Source organism: Brachyistius frenatus, unplaced genomic scaffold (assembly GCF_029030835.1).
Source record: "Brachyistius frenatus isolate BFR_SWC_R1_liver_20210118 unplaced genomic scaffold, ASM2903083v1 Contig_6, whole genome shotgun sequence".
Taxonomy (NCBI): Eukaryota; Metazoa; Chordata; class Actinopteri; family Embiotocidae; genus Brachyistius; species Brachyistius frenatus.
Window position 1 is genome coordinate 2,336,892 of NW_027210605.1, and position 18,895 is coordinate 2,355,786.

Here is an 18,895-nt window from a genome sequence, read left to right on the forward strand (position 1 = left end):
GTGCATTAAACGCTCAACCATCCACCCACAACTCCCTTCATAAGTCTACTATATGTAATACTTCATGGTTTGAAAAAGGATACTTATAATTACTAGTAAGCCAAACAGCAGCTCAGTTTCCTCCACATTGTAGATGCCAAATAAAATCAAGTGTTTATAGTTTATGTGTTCTGTGGGAGATAGGTTACTTTGCTTTAATCCCTCCTCCACCAAGTTCCTGCTGTCTCCCTCCTCTCCTCACCAAAGCCAGCCTCATATCACTCTCTCTGCCATTTTCCAGGCGGTGATTCTACAAGGACCTTACTTGAATAGTGAAACCAGTCTGGATGTTTATTGTTCCTGCAGCTTTCTAGTTCAGAAATCACAAACACCACCCTTTCAGAGTTGCCCACACCGCTGAACTAGCCTTGGTGTTACATGACAGAAAGTTAGGCTTTTATAATCCTTTATCTAACATGACCTTCCACCGTCTCCTTCTTTCCGCCCACTTCTCTTTTTCCCAGTCGATTCCTGCACCCACCGTCTCTCCCGCTTTCTCCATGCCAGTCCCCAGGGCAGCTCCAGTGCTCTGCGCCGGGCCTGAGCTCTTGCATGGCTGCCCTGCCACAGTGTATTTTAAGACAACCAGCATGTTTCTCCATGGGTATAGAGGCTAGGTATGACTCATAAATCAGATATTTGACCAGGAAAGTCACACAGTAGAGTAAAGCCGAGGCGTGGGAGGAGAGTGTGGATAGCTCACAAAGGGAACCTGGCCGACCTCCATCTTTCCATCTGGTAAACAGACTGCTATTTCAACTCTATTGGTATATCAAAGAAATAATCGCTTCCTAAGACCAAATAGCTCTCAAAGACTCATCAGAGAAGAGTTGGTACTAAGGAGAGGCTGAACGTCTATGTAGTGCAGTGTAAAGGTTGGTATTGCTGATACAAACACATGTCACAAATGGAGCCGACTGACTTAAGGATCTTGCCTTTCAAGCTGTCATGACAGTCGAGCTCTTATGCCGTCACTCGCGAGAGTTATTTTGCACTGATACAGTATTTCTTCAAGTCTTTTTGTGAAGCTTCTTTTGACTTAGGCTTCACACAAAGCAAGGCCCTGCAGAGAACAATGGGGTTCAGCAGAACAGCCTTGATCATTGTAGCTGTGCTGTGTGCTCTCTTCAGGTGTGACAGAAGCTCAACTCACAATAAGAATAAAACATAGCCTGCAGGTTTATGACTAAGTGTTATCAAATGTATTCCTCTAAATCCACAGGATCTCACATTACAGTTGGCTGTATTGATTTTTCTCGACTGCAAAGTGCACTGGACACAGCTTTGTTTTCTCTGCTGTGTTCTTTATAGCCTGCATCATAACTTCATTTTCTTTCCTCTGGAAAAAGATGAAATATCAATAAAGCAATACTGGAATCTACATGCTATTACGCCTTAGGTAAGAGAAAAACAACAATATTGTTTCATGAGAGACATCTGAATACAAATGCCCGTGTTTGTTTTGTGGGAATTGTTGGAGTGTGCAACATCTTTACAGCTCTGCTCTGCCTCATTGCTCTGTTCAGTCCTAATATGGCCCTGACATATTATTTACAAAGAGCAAGAATGCTCATGCGGGTATTTTTTTCCCACCTACACCTGGAGCACACTGAATCTGACACATTCATTGTCAGTCGTGCACCTGCAACACCCTGACCTGCATCCCAATGACTCCCTCTGTACTATTCTCTCCCTATATAGCTCTGTCTTCAGACTCGACAGAGCATCATCACCAGCCCCATTTCTCCCCTAATAGTGCAGACAATGTGGTTGAGCCTCCTCGATTTTATCGTTCCTGTTTGCTCCTCACATAGAATTCTTTAGTAGGACCCATGTAATTACGGACTGATCATAGCAGTGGAAAATATCACAGATATCCTATTCCTTTTGTTACCGCGTCTGAGCCCCCACTTGATGCCGTGCACTTGAGACTTATGTACTGGTTTAAAACAAGAACAGAATATTTTAATAGGCAGTTATCTGCTTCCTTAGCATTGCCTGCAGTGCTGCCTTGAACCTCTCCCAGAGTTGAGATTATAGTATTTTATCAGCAACACCTGCATTCACAGCACACACCAAATCCACTGTCAGCCCTTTCAGAGACAATGCAAATGTGAACAAGAATGTGTGGATGACTTTCCTGCAAAAGTCTCACACACGTATTCAAATGGTTAAAATGGACATAATGCCCGCTGCTTTTTTTTCACAGATAATTCACGCAAAGTTGTTATTTTTGTGTTGCAGGAAATAGGCAGAATTATCTGCTTAAGCTGCCACTCACAGCAAGGTATTCACACATCGACCAGAGCTTTACAAAACTGGCATAACAACAATCAACATTAAAATATGTAAAAAGGCAATAAAAATGCAAAGAAATGAAATGGAAAACAAATGTAAGAACAGAAAAAACATTCAAAATATACAAAAACCTCAAACATCCAAGTATGAAGTAAATATGAATAAAAGTGATCTAAAAGACAAGTTTGTTTTTAGTACAAGTCTTCAAAGTAGAGTATTTTACAGGCAACTATGGGACTATTGTGTTTAGCTGCACAGGAAGACCTTCCACCTGGGCTTTATATACAAATCTAACCTCCTTCACAGAGATTGGCAGACTCCATTTGGCCCTCACATTAACCATCTATCACATGAGGCACTTTATTGGTAGAACCTGTTGGTGGAAGTACACAGGCACTGCCTGGGACGCTCAGCTCAGGTCAATAAAGTCCCTTCTCTCCAATAGCCTCTTGGTCCTGACGGCAAAAGTAACCTTTTCCTCTTCTGTCTAGAGGACCTCAGGTTGTGTGTGACTTATGTGCAAATGAAAGTTATGCTGGGGGGTCAGACCACAGCTATGAATGCTTTCACTGTGACTGGGATGTCAATAAAAGACCATCTTTAAATCTAGTAAGCTTGCTTTTGAGCCATGCAAAAGACATGGCTCGCTGGATGGCAGTCTTTCTAAAGATCAGTCAGTATACCACTTTGTACTGAAAAAATATTGGATGGATTGCAATGAAATATTGTACAAATGTTTATGGATTCCAGAGGCTGAATCCTAATTATGGTGGTGATCCCAGTGAGTTTTCTTCTTGCACCAGGAGCAAATTGAGATTACCAATTTTAGGTTGAAACATATCAAAAGCTAACAAACAGATTGGTTAGTGCTAATTAGCACATGTTAGCATGCTAATCTGCCAAACAGAGACTATGAACATAGAAAGTACAGCCTACAGAGCCTGTAGCACAGCCTTGTTTTGGAGAGGGAGGGGCATTCAGTATGTTTCAATCTCTAACCTCAACATTAGATACCTCTAAATCCTACACACTGATCCTTTAAGTGCAGTACTACACAAAGATAATGTTACATTATAATGAAACCAGCAAACATACCTTATGGTCCTTTAACCTTAATAAGAAATGAGTTTTACTACTAATAATGTTGTAATTATGGTAGAGGAAGTATTGCCACAGTAATAGTTGAAATGATAGTCAACATTAAAATGTAATGTGCTCTTGAGCAGGAGGATATAAAGAAGGTCAGGCTCTGTAGAACTGAAAAGTCTTGGAGTGAAGCTCATTAAAGTCAATGTATGTCAGCAATCTTCCACCCTGCGGTAAACTCAGATGAGAAAGATCCGGTTTCCACTCGAGGCCTCGATGCCCATGGGCTCTCTGTTCTGCTCTGTGCTGCTGGTGTAGTGCATCACTGAGGCCAACTGACCTCTAAGTCCTGTCAGCTCCACACTGGCACCACTGCACAGCCACAACAATGGACAATTGTCCACTGAGTGAGCACAAGAAGTTCTTTCCAGAGCTGTACTGAATAACCTGCCAACTCTGGAAGAACTGGACACACTCTTTCAGACAGAGCTATTCTGTGTAAACAGACTCCCATTCAAACTCCGATCATGATTCATCAAAGCAAGTGTCTTGACTAATGGGCCGAGAAGATTTATGTGGAATGTGTTTTTGTCACACGCACATTTCACATAACTTCCACTCGCAGTGAGACAAAGTGTAAGAAGGCTGCACACTGACATGCAGTTCAGAGCCAGAATCAAAGATGCGCAACAGACACCAGATCAGACAATTACCCAGAGACAAGTTAACCAGCCGGAACAGGAATGAGCCTGGTTGTATACAATGGAACTGTCACACATCACTACTGAAGGGTTATCTAAATTTTCAACAAGAGCACGAACATGCATCTTTCCAAAACAGCTCATGTGGATCTCAAGTCTGCTAATAACACAATCTGTCAAATGAGGTGAAACAACACAAACACAACACCGTCTGTATATATTTAGAAGATCTAAAAGCCAGACTTTTAAAACTTGTTGGCTCATTGATCAGTCAAAATACAAAATGTAGAAAATGTGCTGTTCATATGTGAGTTTTATAAGGAAGACATTGTATATACACATTTTGTCTTTTTAAGAACTTGTTTTAGACATTAATCCAAATTCCAATATAAAAATTCTATGAGGGTTCAGAGATGGAAAATTCCTCTATAGCAGTCTTACGGAAGCTAAACCCATGAATGCAGTACTGAAGAAAGAAAGGATTATGTGAACTGCATATGGCCTCAACATAAAACCCTAACATTATAGTGTGAGTCAGTACAGGAAAACCGATCAAAGCCTTTTGGTGGTAAACTTGGATGTTCCAGATCACACATCTACAGCCAGCAGAGTGAGTGCATTTAAGTGCCTCGTGTATATTTATTTATTCATTCCTTTATTTTACGTTCATTAGAGCACATTTAAAATCCAAACCTCTGTGTGGATGATTTCCCCAAATAAAAAGGTGTGATGTGTTTCCAACTGTGCACAGGAACTGGAAAATTGCTTGAGCACTGAGAGCAGAGGATTACCGCCAGCCTGGAACGCGCACACGCACATGTTTTTGTCATTTAGGAGGACATTGCATTGACGTGCATCAATTCCCTGGAGACGTACCCCACCTTAACCATAACCACATGTCTAACCTCAGCCCTTACCCCAACCTTAACCTAATCCCCACAGTGGCCCGAATCAAAAATAAATCTATTGGTTAACCTTGTGAGGAACCGCACATCCGTCCCCAGGGAAGACGCAATTCCCCATACTGTGATTAATTCAAGAAAACATATATATACACACACACACACACACACACACACACACACACACACACACACACACACACACACACACACACACACACACACACACACACACACACACACACACACACATGCACAGGCACACTCAAATATAGGTATTCAATTATTTTTGGGCGGATGAGGACATTTTAAGTTTTTTTTAACATCCACCATCAGATTTATTGGTAAAGGGTTAATAATGAGTTTTGGGTTAGAATGACCAATTCTTTATTAAAATCAGGGAGACTTTAAAGGTCAGCATTATAGTCATAACTATTTAGATAAGATTAGGGAATGATTGTGGTCATGTAAAATGTCAAATTAAATTTTCAGCCATCCACACTAGCTTCCTTCCTTTGTAGATTTTATTATTCTATAATATAATAAAACTGCTTTCTTCCTTTGCTTTTGACGGAAAGAAACATACTTACTCCGGCTGATAGTCCCTCTGACATAAACAAATGGTTTTGTAGGACATCTTGTTAAATATTTTGCTTTCTTAGGAGGACAGTCTCATTTTACTCTAACCTTATCTACTGGACACCAGACCATAACCAAATCTTGTTTCTGAAATTTACAAGTCAAACTCCAATTCCAAATTCCATTAATTCAATTGAATGAAGGAATTTTAATCCCAACAAATTCAAGTAATACAAGAACACACACACACACACACACACACACACAGGCTATAGTTGAGAAATTATCAACCATCATAAAAAATCGGAACCGATCGGATGACTCTAACAATACAAAGTATTGTGCACTAGTAACCTTGACACAAAGCCTTCAAAAATATTGTATACATTATATAAATTGTGCCCACTGCAGAACTACAGTGAGAATAATGTTTGACTGGATGACGCAACATACGCATAACTTTATTTCCTAAACGTCTGAGTAAATTTGGGGACAAATATCACATTTCATTGGCCTTCCACCTCCAGGTAGAGCATGTGACAGCTCTATACATAATCCATTGATAAACAACCGCGTATTGATCCAACTAGCCTCATTAAGGGCAACATGTGAGTGCTTCAATACTGATTAGGCACTTAAAAAACACTATATTCTCTCGTCAATAGCTTCGGTCCAGTAGTCAATTGTAGTTTCAGCAACCATATTTGAAGGGAAAGCGCTCCGTTCATTTGCAAAACGTCAATGGTGATTGAGGTCTTCCCCCAAATCAATGTAGCTGTCAAATGCAGGCGCTTCAGAGAGCATTTGAAATCCCACAGGATTTGCATCTGAAAACAGTAATCCTGTCAACTGATTTTTTTTATGTATGCTCTGGCTGCACAGGCACAGAATACTTTTCAAGCTCAAAAGAACAGGGACACACAAACATGTTCAAACAGCACTCACACACCACTGCATAGCCAAAGACAGAGAGAGAAAGAGAGAACGAGAGAGAGAGAGAGAGAGAGAGAGAGAGAGAGAGAGAGGGAGAAAACACTCACTAAACATTATCTCGAGGGAAATACAGACAAAATGAAATTGAAGCTAATGAAACTCCAAAGTTCCGCTCTTTCATTTTCAAATGCAAAATCAACAGGTATTTTAGCTTAACTACCCGAGGCCCATGCTGCACTCTAATAATTTAGTCCCCCCTATAAAGGTCCACACTGTGCTAGCAGATATAATGGTTATATATTACTGCCTGTTGTTTGAAAACGTTCTGATGCACCCTGAGGCCTGCTATAATAACACAGCTGAAGGACAAGGAATGAATCCCGATGACAGTTTATTATGTATACAGTGAGAGAGAGCACACCAGGGCCCGACATCTCTGAGATACAAACAGCAAACACACACACACACACACACACACACACACACACACACACACACACACACACACACACACACACACACACACACACACACACACACACACACACACAGTGAAACACACACAGGCACACTCAAACACAGGTGTTCAATTATTTTTGGGCGGATGAGGACATTTTAGGTTTTTAAACATCCACCATCAGCGGCCAAAAGAAACGACATTTATTATTATTATGAGTACGCGGGGCGTAAAGTATACAATTTTGATTAATCCTTCATTTTACACTACTTCACAGTGTTTTGGGAGGAAATGCTGTACTTTTTACTCTTGTATTTATCGGACAGCCTTTACTCTATATAACCAGTTACTTAAATCTCACAAAACATTTCATCATCTTATTATGCATTATTTTTTGTGATAGATTAAACCCAGAGCAGATAATTTGCTTCACTTTAATAGTTAAATTAGTAAAATATTTAATTAATTATTTACACATGAATGCACCAGAATAATAATACAATCATATAATAATTAAAGTATTCATTTAATAATTGAATCAAGTCAGTTTATATGAATACGTTAGATATGTCAAGTACATTTTGTTGATAATACTTTCAAAATACTTTCAAATATTAAAAAGGAAGTCAAAAGCAGGTCCTACGTAACTAAAACGACCGTATCTGTATGCTTTGATATCACCAGAGGAAAGTGAGAAGACATTAACATTGTATCAGAAGGACCACTGTGTTTTCTCCACTTTAGCTGCTGTGTGGTGTATGTCTGTCTGGTTCTTGCAGCTCCTCAGTGGCTTGCCTACATTAGAGCCCTCACATGGGCATGCAGTCGAGGCAGAGCCTCATGCCACTAACCTCTGGAGACAGCAAGACAGCCATGTGAGCAGCAAACCGCCTGTCCCTTTTAAGTTTGAAGCAAGCTGCGCAAAATGTATTGTGTTCTAAGTTTACTGTTGCATTTTGCATAAATAGCGCTGTTACCCTAAACTACATGAAAATATGTGTGATGGAGACACTATAAATGTGCCAAACTTGGGCATGATTGCAGTCAGTCTGTCAGCTGGTTGAGACACCACTGTGGTCCAGAATGTACTGTAATTTCACATGCTTGCATTGTCTAGGGATCTCCAGAGCTTTATCATCCAGTGCACCATGCTCCTGTTAAATTATCCTGAGAACAGAGCTGTAGTGAAGATCTAGACTAACACAATCTGAAAACTCCAAAGGAGAATGTAAGAATTTACCCAGTTCAGAACCTCAGAGCCATGCCTGTGGGTGGCAGACCTAAAATGCAATATGGGAGGACCGTGTGGGTCCACGATCCAACATTGGGGTTGGGTGCAATGCCTTTCAAGCAGTTAGAGAGGGCAGGCAGGTGCATGGTAACATGAACCCATTTAGCAGGTCCGTGGTTCTGAGTCCATCAGAGTCCATGATTTTCTAAGGCCAAAGGATGGCATGTCGCTTCCAGGTAAAGGAGAGAAGTATCTTAGGGTATTATCAATGAGCAGCAGCGTTAATGCTGTCGCTGTACAGAATTGTTGGGGTGAAGAAGGAGCTGAGCCAAAAAGGCAAAGGTCTCCAATGGCTGATTAGTGTACGTCCCCAGCCTCACCATAAACTCTGGGTAATGACTGAAATAATCCTGTAATCCTGTAAACAAGTGGTTGGAATAAGTTTTCTTCCCAGTTTGGTAGGCCTCACTCTCCAGCACAGGCTGACGAGTTCAGTCATCTAGAAAGAACTCCACCGCCTTGAGCGGAACCAGCTGACGTGGTTCAGGCACCTGATTATGATGCCCTGTGACCACCTGTCATTGGAGGTTTACCAGGCTGTGCGAACTGGAATGAGACCCCAAATCAGGAAAGAACTTGCTGGAGAGATTATGTCTCCCAGTTGGCCTGACAGAGGCTCGGGATACTCCGGGAGGAGCTGGAGGAAGTCGTGGGGAACAGGGTCGTCTGGTATTCTCTGCTTTACCGATTGCCATTGTGAACCCAGTTGGACTAAGCAGTGAATGAATGAATGAATGAAAAGATGAACGAATAAAACATTTCAACAATTGCATGGATGGACTGCCATGACATTTTGTACAGACATTCTTGCTCCCCCGAGGTTGAATCCTAATAACTGTAACGATCACCTCACATTTCTTGCCCTCCGGCACCACCTTTACACAGTTTTAACTTTCAGTGAAATGTCTTGACAATTTCTCAAGATGGTTTGGCAATAAAATGGGTGCAGTCAGTCCCATCAAGATAATTTACTCTAACTTTGGCTTTCACTTTACTTTTCATATAATGCATACAATACGTCAAAATTTTTTATTTGTCCAATACTTTGTTACATGACGAAAAACATGCAGAACTAATGTTCCCATCAGCCTTAGCTGTATATTGAGTTTAGAGCTAATTCTCAAATGTTTGCATTAGATGGAAGGCAAAATAAACATTATACCTGCTTATGCCACTGTGCCTACCTATAGCCTCACAGAGCACTTACAATTTATAAATGGTTTATAATACACAATATAATTTAGTTGGAAGCAGAAAAAAATGACATCTTGGATATTATTGAACAGTATTTGACAAGTGTAACATCTCCTATGTAGCCATATTCTATATTATTACAACTATGTCTTGCTGTATTGTCATTTATTATCTGTTTGTACATCAGCTCACTTATCAGTGCGCACGAAAGGTTGTTGATAAATATATTAATAAATACAGCTGCATACCTACATTTTACTGCTAGAAACGATTTATTAAAGGTTTATAAACTGCTTCTTGATGATAAATAGGAATATTTAGAGTCAAGTATTTCCCCTGTTCCCTCCCTTTTCCTTAAAAAGGGACATCTTTTATGTACTGAAGGAATTCTCCTTGACAAGTAAATCCATAGTATAAGTTTAAGTGCAATATAATTTTAAGGTGCCATGTGATTTCAGAGCTGGATGGGAGAAGTGTTGAGGAAGTGATAAAATAGAGAGCGAGAACAAAACACGGAACTCAGGCCTGAGAGGAACCACAACATATGTCTTTTTGAAGCAGCAGACACTCTCTCACAGGCAGTACTAAAAGCAGCCTTTTAACAAATTCACTTAACTCATTTACCAGGATTTGAGGAACTGTGAGGCAAGTGCCTGGTGAAAACCAATCATATTTAAAAGACAAATTTCTCATTGATCTCTACAGACATTTCATGCTTCTATGAGGCTTCTAAAGCGAAAACAGTCTTAGATGTTATTTAGTCACACAGCACATAAGTCTACATTGGCTGAGTGACTTTGTAATTCACGCCCCGTCCTGAACGTTGCATGGATCACAGATCACGGCGTTGAAACAAACTATAATGAGCCCTGTGATAATGCCTTTCAGCCCACACTGGATCGTTTTCTGCTGAAGCAACAAGGAACATTTTTTCCTTTTGGAGAGATGAGTGAGAGGCCGACCAGCAGCCAGCAGAGACCTCCTCGTGCTTCTCCACTCATCCCCGTAAGAGGATCGGACGTAATGGGGTTTCCTCTTCCATGGCTCCTTCTGCTCAACAGATAAACTGCCGAAAACTTCCAACCAACTCTAAGAGTGCTATTCTAGTCACATTTTACAGTCATCCCAACAATAAGTTTTGACAGAACACGGGTGTGACCTCGATGTGAGCGGGGCTTAGCTTTTAAGCAGGGGCACTCTTCCTCCCACAAAAGCAGAGAGAATCGTGTGGGAGAGTCAAGCTTCTGTAATTGTCAAGCAAAATTCCAAACTCATGTATAAATCAGGGTTGGCACCTCATTAAAGATACCGAATTAACATGTACCAGTTATAAATGGACCACAACACCCTAAACCAGCTCTGATATGTCTGAAAACCAATGAAGAATGGAATAAGAATGTACTAACTATGTTTTCATTGGGAAACATTTATTCAAATAACAAGCTATTATATAACTGAATAATAAAATGCACGATCCCCCCAGGCCTATGGGAGTAGCCGGGACCTTAATATCAGGCCTGCATAGCATTTTCAAATTCTCCCCCTGCAGGCTGCTGACCTAATGACCTCATGTCAACAGTAATGACAACTTGTCTAACACAGGGCTATTTTGTTAATTTTATTAACATTGCATCAGTTGCTCACGCTACAGAGTGTGAATATACAGTATACTGCACCTGGTCCACTCACCCCCTCAAAACATTGTTTCCTCCAAAAACAAAAGGATGGAAATTTTGGTAAAAAAAAAAAAGAGCCCGTTAGGTGACATTTCTCTGTCTCTAACTATTGCTTTTATGCTGGTCTTAATCCATGTCTTCTCAAACAACCCGACATGTTTTTCTTGACTATGGTTCATTCTTGGAAAACTCTTCTTTTGTAATCACTGCAATCTAAGTGCAAAAATCCCATTTCAACACTACATCTATGCACATTATCGCTTTAGAAGATCCTCGGTTGGTGCTCAAACTGCTGCCCTTTTGTCCAAACAGATCATTTCAGGTGAATACATTCACCTGGATCCCACATCATCCCCCAGCATTTCACAAACAAAGGTGAGATGCATTTGCTTCTCACATTTATCTCGCCTTGGTCACTTCTTTCAGAGTTCAATCTGTTTGACCTCTGGCCTGGGACGATTCACCAATCTACAGCCAATTTCACAAAGCAGGTGGGATTGACCTTTCTTTAAGTAAGCATTGATTGTTTATCCTTGTTTGTATAACTGCATGTTTATAGAACAGGGCGATAAAAGGATGTTCGTACTGTGCAGTTGGCCTTGAGTGCAAGAGTACACAGGAAAAGAAAAGACAACAGTATAAAGACGCTGATAAAAAAAAAGTGTATAATTCTCAACTTGTGGAATAGCCTGTTTGTTATGCAACACCTGCAGTTTATGTTTTTAACCCTGCCCACGATGTTTCCTGTCCCACATGCATTTTGCCCCCGCGTGGGAGTAAATTTTACCTTGCCAATTCTGGTTTGAACTGGCCATAAGTCAGCATCTGATTAAATGGCTGGAATGAAAAACAGCAAGGCTCTCAGTCCCAAGGACCAGACATGAGAGTCAGTGAACTATAGATAATGTATTCAGTATAAAACAAAGTACATGTCCATTTCAAATTCCACAATCCTCTCTGCTTATGCCTATTTTGTGTACATTTTTCTAGAAGCAGTGTAACATTTATTATAACATATACTGTTTTTTTTTTTTTACTTGCTGTATTAAAAAGATGTACTTCATACTTTAGTTCTGTATGTAGTTTTGTCGATATTGGCCATTTCAAATTTTTTTGTTATGCTATTTGAGTGGGGCAGGATGCCAAAATTTTGATCATGAATATGATAACTTGCACTCTGCTACAGAATCTGCATAATTGCATTAGTGTAAGTGATTCGTCATCACCCCTTTACAGTCTGCCAGGCAGTTTCTGTTAAACTAGAAGGGGTGTTATTAGACCATGGCAAAATTATGATAGTAAAATAAATTACTTAAACTTGTTAGCCACTCTGAGAGTCAGCCCTTTTTTGGAGAGTTCTTAGTTTACTGCTGGGTCAAAACTAAATGCTCATTTGTGTTCTGCATGAAAACAATAAGACCAATTAATAATTAGAAACCGGCACACTGCTATCCCGTTTGCACTTCTTTTTAGTCTACGCAGACATGGCGACATTTTGACTGCTAAGAATCTCCCTCAGGTACCCAGGTATTGTACTTTTAATATAATGTGTTCACATAAGCACAAACTTAGTGAGTGAATAATTATGCCTTTTGTCCTCACATGTATTTAATCAGTGACTACATTCACAGATGATGTGTCATCGCAGCTCATCTATAAATACAAGCATGTTCACACCTTGACTTTAACCCAAAGATGACCATGTGTGGTTGAAATATTGCCATATTCACATTAATTAAAGAATAACTATGTGAATATTTTTCATCTGGTGTGAGGACTGTAATTACCTGCTATGCAAAGATGCATTTTTTTTTTTTTATGTTTGTGTACCTCCTGCATTCAAGTAAATAATGAAATGGTACAGTTCTTTTTAGCATTTTAGGTGCAAGAGTGAAGCCAAACTTAAGGCACACAGAATTATTTGTCTCATATTCTAACATTAATTTATTATCTTTTCCTGTTGTGAATACTTCATGACTCCAAAGAAGGATGGATATCTTTGGGTTGGTTTGATGGCTTATTAATGACATCCATATCCAGTCAAGTCGTCAGTTTCCATCCACAAAGTAAATCCTACTGAATTCTCAAAAGGGAACACTTGGAAATATCCAACCTGTCTTTCTCTGTTCTTCTATGTTAAAGGTTATGCTGCTCCATTTTTAGCATAGCTGTCTTTCTTCTTACATTAAATAGTCACGTTTTTGCTCTACTAGAAATGGAAGTCTTCTAATAACAGCACATGTGCAGTAACAAGACTCAATATATTGCCCCTCTTAAAAATATCCGTATGATAATAAATCCAACTGTATTGTTTATTAAGTATGAGTTCACTTAGAAGCTGGACCTTAGCTTGGAGACAAGAGTCAAGCTAAGAAATGATTTCCTTTTTTATCCATGTTTCAGTTACTTGTTCTAAAGTTAAAAATGTACCAAGTTGGGTTTCTGTGTCACAGTCTGAATAAAAGCCAATTAGCAAGTGATGGAGAGAAAATAGAAGAGCTCGAACCACTGGTGTGGATCATTAAATATCCGCAAGACAGTTGTTGTTGTTTTCATTCCTTCAGCAGGGGTAATAGGACTATTTATGTGCATGCTCATGTGTGTGTGCATCTGTCTGTTTAGAAAAACAGGCAAGAATTGACCTCTTCCATTTGGTGTCACTTTCAGAGCATACCACACACACACATGTACACACACGTCATATTCCTTTGGTGTCCATCTTTACCATTGTCAGTTGAATAGATCACACTCCAAGGCTTCAATCTCCATCAAATCAGTCACAGTGATGATTCTGTGAAAAAAAGAGAGATAAAAAGCCGACTGGAGCCTGTCAGGGCTATAAGAGCAGAGGATGTCGATGCCTCACTTAGACAGCTCGTCTGAAGGGGCTGCTTCCCCAGACAGGAGGACAAGACGGAGTTCACCTGCATTCAATACAAAGTTTTGCCTCTGCCTTTGAGAAAGAAGATGTGACAGAGAATAGGAGGCTCCACTCCCCGATGTAAATGTCATCTGAATAAAAATCAATTTCATGATTCATTCAAGAGGCCGAAACTTACAAATGGACAAAGTTGGCTGTGTCTCCCTCTTCCTCCTGCTCCTGAGCAGACAGTAAGGGTGGGGGTATTTTTCAAAAGGTGTGTGGCGTCATAGATCCTGACAACAATTCAAAAGTTTGGCTGATTGATTTTTTTTTTCTCTCCTGTGGCATTGTTGCTTCTTATTTTCAACACAGCGTGAAAGGCACTGAAATAAAAACATCTTAGCAGCAAATTGGCCTCACCATGGCAACAGTATTGATCAACTCTCTTGGGCCCTCAGAAAAATCTATCCCTCATGTCAATTTCTCAGCATTAACAGTTCAACAGCTACTCATGTCCTGAATAGACAGGCATGATATTTAGAATCTGGCAATAAAATCAGCAATCATTATTTAGCATCCCTGATGATTCATTTATCACAGGAGTGAGACTTAAAATGACCTGATGGTCTTCACTGAAAGGAATGTGGGAAATAGGCCAGGAGGACAGCTCAGGGAGAGGTCACTGTCCGCTGGCTTGAAATGTAAAGACTCAAAGACTTAAATATAATTCAAATTGACTAAGAGTATGCATTGAACACGTTGTACAGAGCGCATTTGATGTCTGTTCTTTTTGATTTAAGGAAAAAAAAAGCCTGATTTGCTTTTTCTTATGTGAACATCTGAACAGGTGTTCTCTCAGGCTTTCAATGCTTTCGACTGGAATCAGTTGATAGCTGATGGACTGCAGTTGAAAAATAAAAATCTCAGAAACTTGTAAGTGCTGCCACATACCAATCAAGTGCTGTGAGACTAATGAGGGTAAATGGGCTGGCAGCTCTCACTTCTGGTTTGTATTGATTGTACAGTGTCACGAGGCCTCAGATTTAATTTAGCATCCTTATTATCAATAATATCATCACCACTGGTACCACTGAAAACATAAGTGTGTTGAGGGGCGAATACGTTCATAGGAAAACTAAATTTATCCTCTCTCAGGTGTGCAGATTTGAGTGTGGTGATTAAATCTACCTTTATGGTAACACTTTGAGGAAATGAGCAGAAGCAGCAAGTAATGGATGGGACCTGCATAACAACTGCTGTCAATCCACAGATTCCTTGAACTCGATTACAACGCCTGTGCTTCAGCACCACATCGCACATGAACTACGCTCTGACAGCTTGACAGTTACAGACAATGCTGCTATAAACCTGGTGTGAAGAGAAAAGAGAAAAGTGAATTGGAGACTAATCTCCACTCTCTTAAACCCTCTAAATTTCACAAATGCACACATGTTAAAATTACATAGCTTGCATGAAGAAGAGGAAGTCTTATGACCCTCGCATTCTGCAACAAAATAATAAGTGTAGTGAGGATGCTTCAAAGCTTAGCTGGATGGTTTTACCAACCTGAAATAATAAAAAATTGTATATGTTAACTCAGCCTACAATCTGTGGATAGGAACCAAAGCCAGGCTAAAGGTTGCGGTGGGGACCATCAGGCTAAGTGTCTACCCAATGGAACCACAGAAATCCCAGAGGATGACTGCTGTAGAATAGATAAATAAATAAACAAGAGTGGTGTGTGTGTGTGTGTGTGTGTGTGTGTGTGTGTGTGTGTGTGTGTGTGTGTGTGTGTGTGTGTGTGTGTGTGTGTGTGTGTGTGTGTGTGTGTGTGTGTGTGTGTGTGTGTGTGTGTGTGTGTGTGTGTGTGTGTGTGTGTGTGTGAGAAAAAATAAAAGGAAGAAGATGCAAAGGGGGGGTGAGGTCGGGGGAATGGAGCTAAAAGCTTGTTAAGCACTTTGATGGTCTTACAGTAGCAGTTAAACAGCTTCTTACAGCTGGGCTCATGGTTTGTCTAATTGAACTGAAACAAAACACTAAATGACAAGACTGTGAGTTACAATCTGCAACCACAAATCATTAGCACCAACACTGCAGCGCTGATGATCCTCCCCAGCTTCAACACCGCTGTCCTCACACACATATATACACACAGCAACAAAAAAAAAAAAACTGTACAAAATTCTGCACATTGGAAAAGCATCCACATGGTATTTCAAGTAATTAGCTATTTTGCTATGGAGATGTGTTCTAAATAATTAATCTGCTGTATTGGTGCCCTGCTGCGTTTCCCATTCCACTGCAGCACCAGCAGTGGGCCAACTCTATCAATTGACTCTCAGCCAACAGGAATAGAGATGAGTTCCCATAAACTCAAGCTAAGTCATTTGGAAATTAGTGGAGCAAATTCTTTTAATTTACTTGCAGCCATCAAGCTCAATTAGGCTGCAAAGAGTTTGAAACAAGCTAATTTTGAAGAGGGGCCCCCTGTAGATAAAAGCATGCCAACTCAACCATAAATCAAGGCTTTCAGGTTCAAAACAATTCATAAAAATGCCCGCAGTCTCACCATACAAGGGGCTCATATAATCATGTGCAATCACATGAAACAGGCCTGTTATTCTCAGGAGGGGGTTGTTGAGTTTGGGTGTGATTGTGTCAGGCTGTCAGTGCCCACTCATCCAGACTCCGGAGTGAGACTGGAACAGACGGGAGCAGTTCTTTCAGCACCACCGGGGACAAGCAACAGCACACTCAGCTGTCTCATCCGCACAGTGTAGTGGATTGGAAAACCACCCAAACTCACTCACCTCCCTTTTATGTTCATGGTTTAAAATGGAGACAAGTCTCAGGGAGCATTACTCATACACCAAATCTAATACTGTCATCGGAAAATAGCAGTCTTATTCATAACGGGTTGTCTTTTTGTTTTATCACATCACAAACACTTTGTGGTTGTTTACCACTTTTGCATTCCTTTTCGTGCGCTTCCCGTTATCGGGTGGGTAGCAAGAGGAGGCGCATCACTTTCACTCTTCCCGTAAGCCCATTATTACCAGCAGCTTGTACATACCCGATCTACAACAGTGAAAATGATCTAAAGCCCACAAAACTAGTGCAGACGCTCAAAAGACTTGCCTGAAAGAGGCGTAGGATGTTGGCAACCATGATCGATACCGAACTCGCCGAGGCTCCGATGACTCCCACCACTTTTTCAGGCTTGACAAATACCGGCGGCTCCCCATTAGTGCACCTCACGTCGGAGGTGTCCTTCGTGATCAGGGCTTGCACGAAAGTTAACGACTGCTCCAGCGCGTATGTATCCCTCGAACAAGTGTCCAGCACCCGAGCACCTAAGGTGACGTTGGGTAAGAGTTGCTCGTCCTGGTTAATTTGGTCCAAAGCGTACATCATGGCCTCAAGCCGCTGGATGCCGTTCTCCTTTTTGAGGTCCCCACACGCCGTACCGTCGATCCCTCTGGTGTGCACCGGGAAGAGTCCACCGAGGGTCAGGTCCCCCTCAGTCCGTATTGAATGGGGAGCATAAGTCTCCTGAGGCAGCGCGAAATCTACTACAGTCCTCATGAGCCAAAAAAGCCTCCATACAGAGCCGAGCTTCACGCATACACCGGGACGAGCCATGATCAACTTTTGAGGAAGGATGGTGCCTGCTATCCGCCGATGGTAAAACCAGAAAGGCTGAGAAGTTTGTTAAAACGGACCCATTCTTGTCAGCAGGGAGGAGATTCAACAAGCTGGGCTGAAGAACCAAGACGCAGCAGAAGGCTCAGGCAAACTGCGCCCATCGTTTTGCAGACAGGAGTGAGCGATGCAGCTTGTTGAATAGTGAAGCCCCTCACGGTAATTCAGCTCCCTCGGAAAGGGAGGCTCCATCCATTAGTCAGAGAATATCAGTAAAAGAAGACGAAGACTCGCCGCAGATGAGCTGCCCTAATTTTGTCCATTTACGCTGAATCCAAAGAGAGAACGGAAACAATGAAGTCGTGGCCAAGAACTGACATATCTGAACACCCTAAAGCCGTAATTCGACCAAGTAAAAGGCAGGCAATTTCAGGAATTATTGCGCTAAATCAAACCTTGAATGTTAGGACCGGCAGAAGTGGGTGACATCCTTCTTGCTCCGACCAACTCCGCGGGAGCGCAGGGATGGTTGTGGTGTATGTCTCCCAAGGGTGCATATCATCTCCACAGTCTCCAAAGAAAGAGAGAACGAAAGGAAAGACGCGATTAGTGTGAGCACCAAATGTTGCGTTCACTAAGCAGGGGTCTAAGAAAACCCAGCTAATTAAATCCCCGGCTCTTTCTCCGTCTCCGCAACCGGTCGCATTTATACAAAATGAATGAGTCACAGCGAGGGATTCACTGTGTGCGCCGAGTTTTCAGCCCCCCTTTCCATGCGAGACGTCATTCAGCTGGCACGAAAAAAGAAGAAGATTAGCATCACTTCATGGCAAGGTTTTCAGGAAGTTATAGAGCTCAGTGTCTTCAGACATGAGAGAAGGTAAACAAGACGAACAAATGCACTTCCCGACTTGAATATTAAGACAATTGTTCGTGTGAGTGCCTCAGCAAGCTGCATCTCAGCATTATAATCGGTCTCTCTCTACTTCCCCTCCCTCCTTTATCCCCCTCAAACACGCACACACACTAAAAAGTCGAAGTGTTTTTGTTTTTTTTTCCTCTTTTGATGTTGACTGTGGCAGGTATGAAACGGAGATCTGTGGCATTATGAAAACACAGAAGAGCTGCAGATATGAAGGGGTTTCACCCGCCGACTGGAAAGCGCCTTTCCTGAAATAGTTTTGGATTCATTACTGATGCACCTTTAAAACGGAGGAGGAGGGGGAAGGGAGAA

At 41.2% G+C, this 18,895-nt stretch overlaps 1 protein-coding gene across 1 annotated transcript in view; it reads right to left on the reverse strand.

Annotated features, from left to right (window-relative positions):
• The window catches only part of LOC138636493 (metabotropic glutamate receptor 7-like), a 66,687-nt gene extending 48,074 nt beyond the window's left edge, over window positions 1-18,613 (reverse strand). The window contains exon 1 of the mRNA XM_069724531.1: window positions 17,158-18,613. Coding sequence (XP_069580632.1) covers window positions 17,158-17,661 — 504 coding nt within the window. The 5' untranslated portion in view covers window positions 17,662-18,613. The remainder of the gene's footprint in view (window positions 1-17,157) is intronic.
• Window positions 18,614-18,895: the final 282 nt, after the last annotated feature.